General features: G+C 32.8%; 3 protein-coding genes and 1 long non-coding RNA gene across 8 annotated transcripts; 3 read left to right on the plus strand and 1 right to left on the minus strand.

Moving 5' to 3' along the window:
- Nucleotides 1-214: 214 nt before the first annotated feature.
- On the plus strand, nucleotides 215-2,434 carry LOC106395755 (protein NRT1/ PTR FAMILY 5.13-like). Of its 2 annotated transcripts, none has more exons than XM_013836128.3 (3): nucleotides 215-439; nucleotides 528-745; nucleotides 1,005-2,434. In XM_013836128.3, exons 1-3 carry the CDS (start codon nucleotides 319-321, stop codon nucleotides 2,232-2,234), a joined length of 1,569 nt encoding a protein of 522 aa, XP_013691582.2. In that variant the 5' UTR covers nucleotides 215-318; the 3' UTR covers nucleotides 2,235-2,434. The 2 variants fall into 2 exon arrangements, with proteins under 2 accessions (XP_013691582.2, XP_013666576.2); XM_013811122.3 differs by having other exon boundaries at nucleotides 219-439; nucleotides 517-745.
- Nucleotides 2,435-2,676: 242 nt separating this feature from the next.
- On the plus strand, nucleotides 2,677-3,821 carry LOC125584188. Its single transcript, XM_048752255.1, has 4 exons — nucleotides 2,677-2,977; nucleotides 3,168-3,294; nucleotides 3,567-3,652; nucleotides 3,760-3,821. The coding sequence occupies exons 1-4, from the start codon at nucleotides 2,677-2,679 to the stop codon at nucleotides 3,768-3,770; spliced, it is 525 nt and encodes a 174-aa protein (XP_048608212.1). The 3' UTR covers nucleotides 3,771-3,821.
- Nucleotides 3,822-3,844: 23 nt separating this feature from the next.
- Nucleotides 3,845-6,133, plus strand: LOC125587116. Of its 3 annotated transcripts, none has more exons than XR_007323619.1 (7): nucleotides 3,845-4,054; nucleotides 4,245-4,371; nucleotides 4,635-4,729; nucleotides 4,837-4,910; nucleotides 5,033-5,269; nucleotides 5,357-5,700; nucleotides 5,783-6,133. It is a non-coding gene; the product is annotated as an uncharacterized LOC125587116 (long non-coding RNA). The 3 variants fall into 3 exon arrangements; XR_007323620.1 differs by having other exon boundaries at nucleotides 4,644-4,729; XR_007323618.1 differs by lacking the exons at nucleotides 3,845-4,054; nucleotides 4,245-4,371; nucleotides 4,635-4,729 and having other exon boundaries at nucleotides 4,790-4,910.
- Nucleotides 6,134-7,435: 1,302 nt separating this feature from the next.
- Nucleotides 7,436-10,634, minus strand: LOC106395773 (wax ester synthase/diacylglycerol acyltransferase 2-like). Of its 2 annotated transcripts, XM_013836138.3 has the most exons (7): nucleotides 9,771-10,196; nucleotides 9,028-9,597; nucleotides 8,863-8,929; nucleotides 8,671-8,765; nucleotides 8,370-8,579; nucleotides 8,135-8,272; nucleotides 7,436-7,863 (listed from the first exon to the last, which is right to left on the minus strand). In XM_013836138.3, the coding sequence occupies exons 1-7, from the start codon at nucleotides 9,957-9,959 to the stop codon at nucleotides 7,696-7,698; spliced, it is 1,437 nt and encodes a 478-aa protein (XP_013691592.2). In that variant the 5' UTR covers nucleotides 9,960-10,196; the 3' UTR covers nucleotides 7,436-7,695. The 2 variants fall into 2 exon arrangements, with proteins under 2 accessions (XP_013691592.2, XP_048613200.1); XM_048757243.1 differs by lacking the exon at nucleotides 7,436-7,863 and having other exon boundaries at nucleotides 7,873-8,579; nucleotides 9,771-10,634.
- Nucleotides 10,635-15,760: the final 5,126 nt, after the last annotated feature.

Here is a 15,760-nt window from a genome sequence, read left to right on the forward strand (position 1 = left end):
CATACAAATTTAAATGATAACTTTTTAAGTAGATAAAAAAGTAGGACTCTAAACTAATAGAGTAGATTTAAATTTTCTCAAATCCAATTAGCCTTTTTAGATAAAATTGTAAAATATATCAAAATCTAAAAATTGTTAATCGAACTAATCCAAATAAATTAAACCCAAATAAAATTTTTTGAAATTAGTACAAAGATTTTTAAACCGAAGAGGAACCAAACACACCCCACATAATCATAATCAGATGACGTCAAAAGTCTACATGATTATCTCTAGAGCATCATCTGCCTTTTGTTGTTTTCCCAGCTCCGTAGAGAAATGACCTCTACAGCCGAAACTCCTCTTCTAGAAGAATACGTGACAGACGCCGTTGACCACGGCGAACTTCCCGCCGGAAGATCCAGTACCGGTAGATGGAGTGCCGCCTGGTTCATAATCGGTAAAGAAACCAAAACAAGATCGCAGAGTGCTCTGTTCCCTTTTATATATCTCTCCACCTGTTTATGAATTTCTCAGTATATTTTCAGGTGTGGAAGTAGCGGAGAGGTTCGCTTACTATGGAATCGCATCAAACCTCATAAACTACTTGACTGGGCCACTTGGTCTATCTACTGCTGTCGCCGCTTCTAACGTCAACGCTTGGTCGGGAATCTCATGTCTTCTCCCTGTTCTGGGAGCTTTTGTCGCTGACGCTTTTCTTGGTCGGTACCGAACAATTATCATCGCTTCTCTTGTCTACGTACTGGTTGGTCTCTTCTCGAGTTTAGATTATGTCTCAATACTTGTCTATATGCTAAGTGATCATTTCAGTTGTGTTTAGATTATGTCTTAGTGTTTTGTTATCGTTCTGTCTTTAGGGCTTAATGTTTTCATTTTTTTTTTCGATCAAAAGGGCTTTAATGTTTTGTTATGGTATTGTCTTTAAAATCATATCTAAACTTAGATATGCTTAAGTGATCAAAAGTTGAGAAATAGACACTGACTGGAGTTGACTTCAATGTCAGGGGCTGGCACTTTTGACTTTATCTACGTGTCTGGTTCCTATTAGTACACCAAGTGAACATATTGCTAGTGTGGCGTCTTCTTCACCATCTTCATTGCTGAATCTACTCTTCTTTTTCTCTCTGTATCTGGTGGCTATTGGACAAAGTGGGCATAAGCCTTGTGTTCAAGCGTTTGGGGCAGACCAGTTTGATGAGAAAGACCCGAAAGAGAGACTAGAGAGAAGCTCTTTCTTCAACTGGTGGTACCTTAGTATGTGTGCAGGGGTCACCCTAGCGATTCTAGTGGTTGTTTACATTCAGGAAGCTGTCAGCTGGGCATTCGGGTTTGGGATACCATGCGTGTTCATGGTGGTCTCTCTTGTTCTGTTTGTGCTTGGGAGAAGGAAGTACAGGTACGTTAGAAGAAGACCTGAAGATGAAACAAACCCTTTTACCAGGATAGGTAGAGCCTTGCTTGCTCCAAGTGCATGCCGTGCTAGTGATGTAGAAGATGCCACAGCTCTTGTTAGGCTTATCCCAGTGTGGCTTACAACTCTCACCTACGCTATACCTTACGCGCAATACATGACTTTCTTCACAAAGCAAGGCGTCACGATGGAAAGAACTATAGTTCCCGGTGTTAAGATTCCCCCTGCTTCTTTTCAGGTCCTTATGGGTTTCTTAATTGTAATCTGTGTACCCATCTACGACCGCGTTTTGGTGCCAGTCTCCAGGTACATAACCAAAGATCCTTGTGGCATCACAATGCTCAAAAGAGTTGGAACCGGAATGGTACGGTCATCTCTCACTATGGTGGTTGCAGCTATGGTTGAGTCAAAGCGGCTCGAGACAGCAAAAGCATACGGGCTTATAGACCAACCGGAAACAACTGTTCCAATGTCGATATGTTGGCTACTCCCTCAGTATCTGATGCTGGCATTGGCTGAAGTGTTCACAATAGTGGGAATGCAAGAGTTCTTCTACAGCCAAGTCCCTACAGAGCTGAGAAGTATCGGTCTCGCACTTTACTTAAGTACATTAGGAGTGGGAAGCTTGTTGAGTAGCTTAATCATCTCTGTGATTGGCTTGGCCACGGGAGGAGATGGTGGAAACAGCTGGTTCAATAGTAATCTGAACAGAGCACATCTCGATTATTTCTACTGGTTACTTGTGGCTATTAGCGCCTTAGGGTTCTTTGCTTTCTTGATCATTTCTAAATCGTATATATATCGCCGTGTGGATGGAGTGTAGGTTGTACAGCTTTTCTTGGTAGATGGCGACCATAATAAGATTGTTTCAAACGCAAAAATATACAACAAGAATGCATAGAACTTACACAATGCATGGCTGTATGTTTAACTGTATATCTCAACATAGTTATCGAGCAAATTGTCCCTTGTGAATTTGACAAACTAAAAAGAAAGCTTCTATTCGTGTTTTCTTTTGTGATCTGTTTCAGCTCGACTTTCTTTTTTCTGTTTTTTTTTGTATCGATTCCTTAATGATAAGAGTTGATTCTGAAATTAACTTAAATCTCAGTGCAATCTATCCTATACTAAAAGCCAAATATAAAGGGATTCTAGCATGTCCACATCATCACTTATATTTGGTCAATAAGAACATTTCATTAATCCACCCTGGCAAAAGAACTGGGTAGCAGATCTCTTTCTTTCTACGGGCTCTGCTGTGTTTGATGGGCTTCTCCGGATCGTGTTGGGTTGTGTTACCCAGTTCGAATAAAAAAAAACAAGGCAGGACGGATAATACGAGGCGCTACGCTTCTCGCTCTTCGTCTTCCACCTTTCTTCACCATCGTTTCTGCGTCTCCCTCCCTCTCTTCCTTTACTATACGTTACTCGGTATCATCTCTTCATCTCCCTACGCCCCTTCCATCATCCCCTCTTCAAATGATACACTTATATTCAATTTTTTTTTCCTCCGCTGTTGTTGCGGGTCAATCAGCCGGCCCCCTACTACTCTTCATAGATGGAAAGGTACGTACATCCACTTTCTCAAGTCAATGATTCGCCTTGCAGATTCTTGATATATGGTAAATATTAGAAACAAACCTCATGTTTGTCTCTGATCATCTAACTACTTGGTCCTCATCTATGGCTTCGCATAATTCTGTTATTCATGGGTTTATCCTGAATCTATTAGCTGATAATTCTGAAACTGCAACAGATGATACAGACCCTGCCGTGTACTCCGAGACGATTGTAGAGTGTTCATGGGATCAGGATGAGAAAGTCTGGGTACGCGAGTCAGGGTGGATAAATCAACGCCAAATGATATCAACACTTAGAGAAAGGTCAGCACATAGCTTTTATATGCTTGCTCGCTTTCTTTGGATCTGTATACCAATTGTTAAAGTTGATCGGTTTAAAGTCCTTGCTGATGCCCCTGTCATCAACCTTTAGAACTTCATACTGCGAAAGTTCGACCACCTCCAATCTTTAGCAAACATTAACTTAGAACTTCCCTGTTTTGGTTTCTATTTTGTTTCACAAATATACTAAAAACAAATCCCCTAAATTTTCGTTATCGCCTACTTTTTTACACATTTTTTTGTAGATGTTGCAGGCCAGACATGGGCCGTCCAAGGCTCCACTCTCAACAACGTCACCGTTGTTGTCGTCCTAGACCCGTCAGCCCTCATCAACCATTTCGTAGGTTTCATTTTCACTTATCTGCCAATTTTATTTTTCTTAAAACTCACACACTCCTTCAACAAATATGTGGTGGTGTATTTGTCTTTGTGGGATGATGCTTTTAGGGGACACTTGAACTCCACTGATGTAACTCTGTCAGTTATGGTTCTCACCACGGTCTATCCAAAAATACGAGGCGCTACGCTTCTCGCTCTTCGTCTTCCACCTTTCTTCACCATCGTTTCTGCGTCTCCCTCCCTCTCTTCCTTTACTATACGTTACTCGGTATCATCTCTTCATCTCCCTACGCCCCTTCCATCATCCCCTCTTCAAATGATACACTTATATTCAATTTTTTTTTCCTCCGCTGTTGTTGCGGGTCAATCAGCCGGCCCCCTACTACTCTTCATAGATGGAAAGGTACGTACATCCACTTTCTCAAGTCAATGATTCGCCTTGCAGATTCTTGATATATGGTAAATATTAGAAACAAACCTCATGTTTGTCTCTGATCATCTAACTACTTGGTCCTCATCTATGGCTTCGCATAATTCTGTTATTCATGGGTTTATCCTGAATCTATTAGCTGATAATTCTGAAACTGCAACAGATGATACAGACCCTGCCGTGTACTCCGAGACGATTGTAGAGTGTTCATGGGATCAGGATGAGAAAGTCTGGGTACGCGAGTCAGGGTGGATAAATCAACGCCAAATGATATCAACACTTAGAGAAAGGTCAGCACATAGCTTTTATATGCTTGCTCGCTTTCTTTGGATCTGTATACCAATTGTTAAAGTTGATCGGTTTAAAGTCCTTGCTGATGCCCCTGTCATCAACCTTTAGAACTTCATACTGCGAAAGTTCGACCACCTCCAATCTTTAGCAAACATTAACTTAGAACTTCCCTGTTTTGGTTTCTATTTTGTTTCACAAATATACTAAAAACAAATCCCCTAAATTTTCGTTATCGCCTACTTTTTTACACATTTTTTTGTAGATGTTGCAGGCCAGACATGGGCCGTCCAAGGCTCCACTCTCAACAACGTCACCGTTGTTGTCGTCCTAGACCCGTCAGCCCTCATCAACCATTTCGTAGGTTTCATTTTCACTTATCTGCCAATTTTATTTTTCTTAAAACTCACACACTCCTTCAACAAATATGTGGTGGTGTATTTGTCTTTGTGGGATGATGCTTTTAGGGGACACTTGAACTCCACTGATGTAACTCTGTCAGTTATGGTTCTCACCACGGTCTATCCAAAAATATTTGTTGGTATATTCAACTAACTATGACTGGAATATATATATTTATGCTCAATCTGCTTCCCAAAATAGTCTTCTTCATACGTTTCCATCATTTGTAACCTAATCTAAAACATAATTGCTCTTTCTTAGGTAACCTGTATCTTAACTCAACTCAACTCCGGCCACCAAGTTCTACTTTGACACCACCATCCCCGCCATTGAAGCATTCACAGAGAGGTTTGTGACGCAAATGTTCAACACCTAGCTTGAGAGTGTGCAGCAGGAATTGTTTTCACACGTGTGGAAACCATGGAGGGGGGAATTAAAAAGAAAGAGCTTGTGACAATTGGTGATCTTCATGCCTATCTGTCCAACTCCAACGACCATGTCAGTTGAGCTCTTTCATACTTTTAAAGTAAAATATCCAAGTGTTAATAAATTTATTCCAGTGTTAAGTCTGTTTATGTCGTAAAGAGCCAGGAAGCAGATTTTCTCTGTCAAGCTAGGATTGTCAACATCTTTCAGCAGAATGGCTGGTCTTATGTCTCTTGCACCGGTTGCAGACGGAAGTTTCAAAGTGTGGTACCTCTCTACGCTGCAACAGATGTGTTTCACCCAATGTCACTGGAGTCAAAGACTCACCCATGTCCAACAGAACGCTCCAAATTGTTAATGATCATAACAACTTGAGGCTATTTTACGCAGCTTCTGTGTAGAGCTGTCCGTTGAAGATGGCAAAGACAGTGTCACATTTTTGGTGTTTGATACCGAGTTGTCTAAACTAAACAAAATGAAAGCACCACCCTATCTTGGAGGAGGTATGATCATATACGGTTTTGTTACACTGTAAACTTTATCGTTAATAGGAATAAAACCTTAACCGTCATTTTTGTCTTCCAGAAACCACTATCGGCTACCGCCACTGGGGATTCCTTCAGCAATGCCAAGTAAGTTGATGAAGCAAAACTTCCAAGCTTGGCTGAGGAAGAGAAGACTTGCAAACGCCCCCGTGAATGATTGGTCGGAGTCCAGCAAACCGTCAACCCCACTTAGCTTTCATGTGTTTTCACTTTTCTAAATTCCTATGTTTTTCTTTTTTTGAGCAAAAAATCCTATCTTTTCCAATTTCTGAGTTTTCGTATTGTTTCAAAATTTCTGCAAACTATCACCCACTAAGGTTAGCATTTACTTTTTTTATTAATTTATGGGGAACATTGAAGAGTATTAGTATTTTCTATGTCCGCTTATACACTTTATTTTATCATGGAATGCAAATTCATACATTCCCTAACTTTGACAACACATCGAACTTCGTTATGAAAAAAAAATCTCTGGTTGGGTCAATTACAAATGTGGGTAGATTAGCACAAAAACATACAAAGAGTTTGTAAATATCAAGGTTTGAAACGGCCACCTTAGTTGAAGTCAAACTTTAATACGCACTGCGATTTATGGTTGCCTTCATGAAACTCATTATAGAAGCGCACAGATTCTGAAGTTGTATATACTTACTTGATCCATATACATGGGCAAACTAAATGCATGGTCACTTTGCACATAGCTGAATCTCTACACTACCACAAATGATAACAGCAAAGTTCCAAGTTAAACAGACATAAAGCAAATACTCACTTCCAAGTTCCAATGTATTTTATCAAAAATCATAAAACCCAAACCATTAAATTTGCAGATAGTGATCGATTTAACGGTTTACAATAATTAGATGAAGAACAACATAGAGTTAATATATTGTAAGTTTTACTCATTTCTAATTCAATTTCTATGACGAAAAAAAAAATTCAATTTCTATTTATATTCTTATAACATAGAAGTAATATATTGTAATATTGATATTAAATACAACATTATTTGAATAAATCCGGACGTAGCCCGGGCAAAGTATCTAGTGTCATTAATAGATAATATGTTTTGGTTATTCTTGGATTCGCTCCTTTGAGTTAATTTCTACATTTACTAATAACCAATAAAAATTTGTCAGTTTTTGAAATAAAAAAATAAAATAAAAATAAAAAATAATAGTAATTACCAATTCTTTAAATCCTAAACATTAAACCTTAAACGTTTGGAAAAATCATAAACATTAAACTCTAAACTCTTGAAAAAATCTTAAACTCTTTGATAAATTCTAAACCCTTGAGTAAGTCCTAAACCCTAAAATTCACTTATTAGGGTTTACTCTAAGGTGTAGAAGTTATCCTATGATTTAGAGTTTATCCAAAGATTCATGATTTATCCAAAGATTTATGATCTATCCAAGAATATAGAATTTATTTAAGGGTGTAGAGTTTAGAGTTTAGTGTCTAGGATTAGAGCTTAGGGTTTTACTCACGGCGTTAACAACATTAAAAAAAAATATTTCCTTTTCAGCAATTACTATTACTTTTTTTTCAAAAACATATAAGATATTGACTATTATGACTGTGGTGAACCTAGATATTCATCCTAAATGGTGAACCCAAGAATTATTCAAAAATTTACTCTAAATGGAAAATTAGAATACTGAATTTTAAAACTATAAATACGAGTATAATGAATTGTAAGTTATTCATCCATATAATCAATATACAAACTGTAGAAATAGATATTACACCCACTCGTAGATAAGATGGCAAGGTATGATAAATGTTCGGCTATAAATAACACATGAATGAAAAATAGACTAAATAGTTATACATAGAAAACACTCGTATCATAGGAAATGAAGAACTGATGCGACTTTTTTGTGACTAGGTTCGTTTAGATGTCTACGTCGAACTTTTACTGTCGCAAAAAGCATAATCAGACATTTCGTTTCAAACGCCCAAATCGGCAGAAATTTCTTCTTCGACAGCTGATTTCATAATCTGAAGAGCTTCGACTATGTGATCACAAAGGTGATGAGGGTCTGGAATTACGTCGAGATCAACTCCAAGATTGATGATAGCTTTGTTTACATAGCTTGTTATGTGGACAATGAGCGCCTTGTCCAATAAAAACACAGTGTTAGTTTTGTCTATATGTGCGGTTTCATTCTCGTTCGAACCCAATTAATGGTAACTTACAGAAAACATAACTAAACATCCAAATAAATATCACTTTATAATAACTTTTAAGCTCAAGTTGCAGTCATTTCTTAAAACGTTTTTTATTTAAATTTAGTTTAACATCCGTTCTTTTTTCTTTTTGACCATTTTAGAATTACTAGACTTGCAAAATAAATCAAGGATATATTATTTGCCTTTTGGGTCATACCTGTGGAAAACCAGATATACTTGCGGCAACATAAGATATTTGGTGGTCGAAAAGGCTTATTTCTTCGGTCGGACCGGCAACATTTGACAATACGACTGTTGAGCGACCAAAAATTCTCATTGCAAGAGTTCTTAGTGCCTGTTATCCACCCACACGTCCAAATGAATCCGTTTGAATTTACCATCACATATAATATATCAAACATGATCGAAATAAGAATGATATACAAACTCACCTTATATCCAAAAACTTCCACAGTCAATTTGAACAACGTATAGGAAAATAGAGGTTCGAGAGAGAGTTTTTTTCGATCCATAATAGTTTTAGATCGTCGGATGTATTCAAATATATCATTTTCAGATTTCATCCATAGCGGAATCATAACATAACCGATTGAGTTTCCCCATCTTGACGTCGAACCTTTCTCCATCATTTTAGCAAGATCCTATTTATATGACAAGGCAAAATTAATTAGGGCGTTGAGGTGATAATATATATATATCTTAGAAAGTTTTCAAAATGTTTTTAATTTGCACCTCGATTTTCTTATTTGATCTTAGGTTAAAGAATACAACACCACGAAGACATATATTTTCTAGAGATTTCTTTAACTTCGGATTTGTTTCCGAGTCTGTTTGAAAAAGACCATGGCAAGCAATTTAAGATTAAACGTTAATAAATACAACTTGCGATAATATTATAAATTATAAATTAAATAAATGGTTTACCGTATTTTTGACTCAGATATCGTGAAAGACCAGCTTGCACCATTCCAAGAATGACATCATTCACAGTCTAATTAAGTGAGGACAGAAAAATTTTGCGCTCATGTTTTAGTCAATTAATAAGTATAATTAACAAAAAAAAAAAGAAAAAAAAAACAATCAACATACCATATTCATTGCGTTCTTCACGACTTTCACATCGTCCAAACTAATGACTCTGTGAATGAACTTGTTAGGGGTAAGTGTAGCCCTTGGTTTCTCCATTAGAGGAGTTGCGTTGTCACGGACGGAGCATAGAATGAGCAGAAACTTGAAAACTTCAACAACAGTGTTGAACATTAGTTTTATTATTAACCACAAACGAGAAACCAACGACCACCAAACAACATTGGTTACTTTGCTCTTTTTTTGAGCAACCAAAGTGGGTAATGCCCCTGGGTCACTTGTTTTTCGACTACAAGCGAGTAAAAGAGACATAAGTGACATCCCATCACCCAAGGAGTGATGAAATCTCGCCACAAGGAGAGATTCTGCATCTGATGTTTTAATATTGAGTATGTGTATCTCCCATAACGGTTTACACACATCAATTGGTGAAAAAACCATATTTGATGTATAATCCTCTAGAAATTGATCAGGGTTTTCAATCGTGGGATCTATATTCGGAACAACTACATGATCTTTAACGTTTACGTTTGTGGGAATCCATCTTGGTTTGTGTTCACCAGAACCTGTCTCCTACAAAGTTGTACATAAACAAATATGTTTAAGTCCCGCGCAAAAAAGGAAAAAAAAAAGTCCCGCACAAATATCGTTGCAAAAAAAAAATATTAATCAATATGGACGTATGTGTTATATATATGGAACAAAAATAAATCTATAAATCTATCTGTCGCGGATGGAGTTATTACTAGTATGCAAGAGAAGCGTGGATGGTTGAGCAAAGTATTCTTCAAGCCTTCTATAAAGGCTGATGGACTGGCCTCGTTTTTGAATCCAATGGTGACTATGTTGAAGCAATCGAGGCCTGGCATGCTGAACAGCCGTGAAAACGGGCTGACCGGTATCTCTCCAACAATCACTTGCTTCTCAATTGCCATATCTTCTTTTTTTTTGGCTGTTTATATGAATAATTTCATAAAGTGCATGGTTGATTTATATACACATGCTAAGCCTCACGTAGCTATCAATATTTCAAGGCGTTGAACAGTTCAATATTATATATTAAGCTTTATAAAAACGTTTAAATTCTCTCGAAATTTTGTATATCGTTTGTGAATAATTTTTATCATGAGTTTTCATAGAAAACGATATTTTGGTCATTATTTTGTTTTAATTTTATAAAAGATGTATTTACACTAACAACACAAAAATCATCAACCGTGACTTTTAGCGTAACACTTCATTGCTACATATACCACTTTTTGGTGCAAATGTCAAAATTTATATCCATTTTATAGACAGACACAGGCTCTATAATTAAATAACATCGACATCGTGATATTTTATTAAGTTATATAGATATATTACTCTAAAAAATAATTGGATCAGAACTTAATTTTTTTTTAAATTATTAATTTATGTCACGTAGTATTTTATATAGGACGTTATACTGCATTTTCTATTGTAATCTTCAGTCATTAATAACTGTCTCGAAAAATCTACTATATATTAATTGAGAAACATTTAAAAAGTTATAACCTCAATTTTGTATTAACTAAAAATGAGTCGTGCTTAAGTGTCATTTAATTAGAATATCAATTTTGCTTACATTGCGGCTTGAGAATCAATTGAGAATTTTGTTAGTCCAAAATTAAATTGCTAGAGAATGTTATATTATATAGTATGTTCATTATGAATTATTTATTTATCAAATTGAAATTTATTATATATTATTTCCTTAAATAAAACATACAGAATTACCTAATGTGATTAAGATATATATGACAATTAATAATTTTAAATAATAAAGATGTCTAACAATCTAATTACTTTTTATCATTTTTGTTTAATTATTTATTATTAAAATAAATTGCACAATTACATTAATCATATAATAAAAATTTATATTTTTTGTATATGTTTTATTTTGAATTTTTCAAAACGAGTATAAATTGCTAAAACTGTTAAAAGTCTCACATAAATTTTTGTGATGAAAGTTTAATTTTATTTCTATAATAAAATACAATGATTATAAAATTATATGAATAAATAATTTTATTTAATAGGTGTTTATGTTAATATATATTTCAAATCGTTTAAATTAAATTATACATCATATGAAAATACATACTTATATTGTGATATTTGCATTGAACATATATTGAAAAGTTAATATTTTAATTTTAAAATCTTCATTGTTTTTTTGAATGATTATAAATTATTGAAATCAGTAAACATTCCACATAAAATCGTTAGTGTTAAATATTGTTACACAAATATGCAAAGAATCATATAATCATATGAGTAGAAACCTCATTTAATAAATATCCATATTAAAAGTATACTATATATTTATGTTAATAACATTTAAATTTAATTATATATCATATACGATATATAACTAATTACTTTGATTTATTTACCCTAAAATTGAAAATTTATAAGAGTGATCGTTTGATTTATATGTGTACAACAATTTATTACATAATAGAAATTTATTTCGTAGTTATTTGATATATAATTATTATTTTATTATTTCATAATATGCAAAAATACATAAAAGTAATAAATATAAAATATTTCTTCTGCACAAGGCGCAGATCTTAGACTAAGTATATATCTCTTTAATAATTTTAAATCTTAAACAATTTTTAAATCTCATGCCAAAAAGAAACGAAATGAGAATAAACTCAAAATTTAATATTTATATCGAGCAATAATCAAAATAAAAAGAATGACACAAAAAGAAAAAAATATTGAAGATAGATACTATTGGCACGTGAACATATATTTCTCTTAACCATAATTAACTTTTAAAAAGGTAAATAATGATATAACACCAAGCTGACACAGTTTCATTGTAACCACATAGTAGACTTGAGATTCTTCGGCTTAAACGTTAGACTCTTATGCAATAAATTATTTTTTGACCTAAAATATTTTTAAAAATAGAATCAACTCATCAGTAAACAAATTTTGTAATTAAAAAAAAAAAATTGTTTAAGTACCAAAAATATTAATTCGATCAAGAATATAAATTTTATTTTTCCATACGATATTTCTTAAATAACTTTTATATAAATTTTACCATGCGCAAGACGCAAGTCTTATCCTAGTTAGAACATTATTTGGCATCAATATGATTATGCAATAGAAAATAGGATCTCAATTTTCGGTCTAATAATCAATAGTTTGTGTCGAAGAAAATCATGATAAGCCACTGTTCAAAAAAAAAAAAATGATCGTAAATCAAAGAATATCATTTTCTCTTGTCATGCAATAATATCAGATCATGGTTTTACGTTGGAATGGCATAAGTCACTTATTTTTTTTATAATTTTCTAAACATCTAAATGATCCGAATTAAATTGGCAAACTACTTTTTTCCGCAAATCAAAGAAAAGAACGACTGAAATTTCCACAAAATGATAATTAATCTGTGCATGCTCATGAACAGTGTATATATCTATGTGTAGTACAGTACTATATTTTTCTTATAAATAAGAATGGTACGACGTGCTTTCTATGGTTGATGTAACATGCATGTCTCATCCGAGCCCGAGGAGGGCGAGCAAGAGTTCTTACAAATAAGAAAAGACACCACTTCTAGTCTTATATGAACGAAGTTTGCAGTAAAAAAAAAAAAAGGATTTTATCCCAAGCTTGGTTTTTTCAGGACGATCATGAATTGATTTTTTTTTTTCATTTTCAGGAATTGATTTTTTTTTCTCTTTCGTTTTCCAAATATTTTCTTACCAAGAGTTTATGAACCAAAACCTTTATACATAATTTCAGGCCAAAAACTAGAACCTGTAGTATGGTTATCTCGCAAACGTAGCCTAAATTCTTGACCCGAGGTCCATGAGAACTCTCAACCAACCGAGTATGATATCGATCAATTAGAAAAGAAATAAAAAAATACGATATAGATGCTTGGTGGGAATTAAATTCACGATACTTTTCTTCTGCCAAAGAAACACGACTGGAGTTCTAACAAAAACGTTTTAAATGTGTGTTCACGAACTATATGTGTATTTTTCTTTCTAAACAATAGTACATTTTATATATTACAATTTATAAAATTGACGCAACATGTCTGATTCTGGACACTGTAGAATTACCAGCAAAGTAGGGAAGGGGTTATTGCCAAAAGGTGTGCAATCCGAGAAAAATGAATTAGAGATCCAGAAACATACTTTTGGCGAGTTTTAAGCAACCTATGGTCAGAGCCTGTAATCGAGTATCTAAACCATAACGTAGTATTATTTTAACGTTGGTTTTATTAACTAACAAAGTTAAATTTAAAAAAAAAATGAAATACTTAAACCCGAACTCTTAGGGTGGGGTTCTTAGCTTCGGCTAAAAACCGTTTCATAGCTTTTAATTAAGAAAAGCTAAGAACTGTCTCTTAAATAAGAAGTATAAGAGCCGGTTCTTAGCCGAAAAGTATAAAAAAAAATGTCAAATGATGAGTTAAGAACTCCAAATTAAGAACTCAGGTTAATCCATGCTCTTACAGGCTGACATTTTTTGTGTGAGTTTCTAGAAATGATCTCAAAGGTTCTTACTCAGAACTTGTATCTCAACATTTCATCTTCTTAACTTTTCATAACAAAATATTTTTGAAATATTTTAATTAAAAATATTTTAACAAAAACCATTTAATGAAGGTGCTCTTAGGAACCAACTTTAAACCAACAATCACTTGGTGATAAATATGAATTTTTCACAAATCAAACGGATACCAATACTAATTATACGAACAACTTTTGTGGTTGATAACATAAACACTTGTTGTCTATATATATAAAGATAATTAAAGGTATAATTAGGTTTATAAAGACGAGAAAATAAATATAAGATGACATTGACACTTATATTTTTTTAACATTGGATAATTATATTATTACAACTATGAAAAATATTACAAACGATTCTACATCCGACAATTCTATCTGCCGTATGAGGATTCACGTCTGACTGCATCACCTGAACCGTTTTATAGGATCCACGCTTGCCGGTACTCCTTACGCCATACTGCAGATGTTTCGTTAGTTTTTTTTTCTTAATTAACATAATTCTGCATTTTCAGGGAACTGAAATTCAGATCTCTTGATGTAGAAGCATTAATGAACCATTGACCATTGGACCAATGGAGCTTTCGCATTAACGCATACTAGACCTTGACCCGCGCGACCGCGCGAGTATTTAATTTGTGTTTGTATTTAATGATATATTTGTTAATGTAGTCACATTTTTAAATGTAAATGTTATATTTGTACTTAATTTTATATTTTAGCGTAAAACGTATCACCGATATTAGGTATTATATAAAAAATCTAAAATTTATATAATAATATCCATGTCTAAGATATATAGCTAACAATTTTTTTAATAAAAAGTATAAAAATAGACAACTATGAATTAGTATGCTATTTATAAATGAAACATTAGTTATAATATTTGTAAGAAAATAAAATGATCGTTAAAATTCTATGAAATTTTGAACATATACAAATTAAGATTGAAAATAAAATAAAAATATAAATTTGATGTAACGATAAGAAATTATAAATGAGTTTAAATTTGTGTACATTTAAACCACGACCTTGCAGATGTTTGATTTTATTTTTGTAAATAAATATTTATTTTATCTAAGTGATAATATGTATTTTAAAATTTTACATGTGTTAAATAATTATTTAATAAAATTTATAAGCATAATAATTTCATAGTTTATATTTTTAAATTTTATTATCTTGTAAACCGTCAATTGTATTACCACCATTTTTAGAATATGATCCTTGCATCTATTCAAATGTTTTATTTTGTTTTTTTTGTGGATCAAAATTTTATGAAAATGTCTAATAAATTATTTTATATACATGTTAAGTTTGTAAATAATTATAATGGTGCATGTAATATATTTATATAGGTAAGAAGAAGAATTTGTTCAAAAAATAAGAAGAGTAACGTGAATTGTGGGAGAGAATGAGACAAAAATGTAATTTATCTTGTTACATAAATATTTTGTGTATATTATTGATATTTATGAATGTTTATAATATTAATATTATATAGATAAGTTAAAAGATTTATATTTAATTGATTGTGAATTTAATTTAGGAAATGTTTTATTAATTTTAAAAAAAACATGGAAAGCATAAAATTAGGAGTAATTATTACTTCATTAGTTCTGGAAAAGACAAAGATTACTTAAAAGTAGGTTCATTTAATTATTTCAATGGCACTAAGCTGTAAATATTGTGCAAGTTTAAGGGTTAGTTTCAATGTGTACTTCTCTTTTAATAGATTAGACTAGAGCTTGACCCGCGCATTCGCGCGAGTATTCATTTTTGGTTTGCAAAAAAAAATATTTATCTTATATAAATGGTAATATATGTTTTTAAAATTTATATATATATATATATACTAAATAATTATTTAATATATTTCTAAACACAATCATTTTAGAATTTATAATGAATAATTTTATTTTATTTTTTTGACCCGTCAACTGTTACAACCATATTTTTAAAATATAACTCGTGTGTTCGTGCAAATGTATTTTTTATGGATCAAAATTTTAATGTAAAATAAAATGATTATCTGTTTTTATATTTGATTTATACGATTAAATAATTTAATATTTTATTTAAAATTTTGTGGTTTATATTATGTATTTTTATAACACTTTTATGTTTTTTAGACGTCGTTAATATACCAAAATAAAAATAAT

This window comes from Brassica napus, chromosome A2 (genome assembly GCF_020379485.1).
Source record: "Brassica napus cultivar Da-Ae chromosome A2, Da-Ae, whole genome shotgun sequence".
NCBI classification, from domain to species: domain Eukaryota; kingdom Viridiplantae; phylum Streptophyta; class Magnoliopsida; order Brassicales; family Brassicaceae; genus Brassica; species Brassica napus.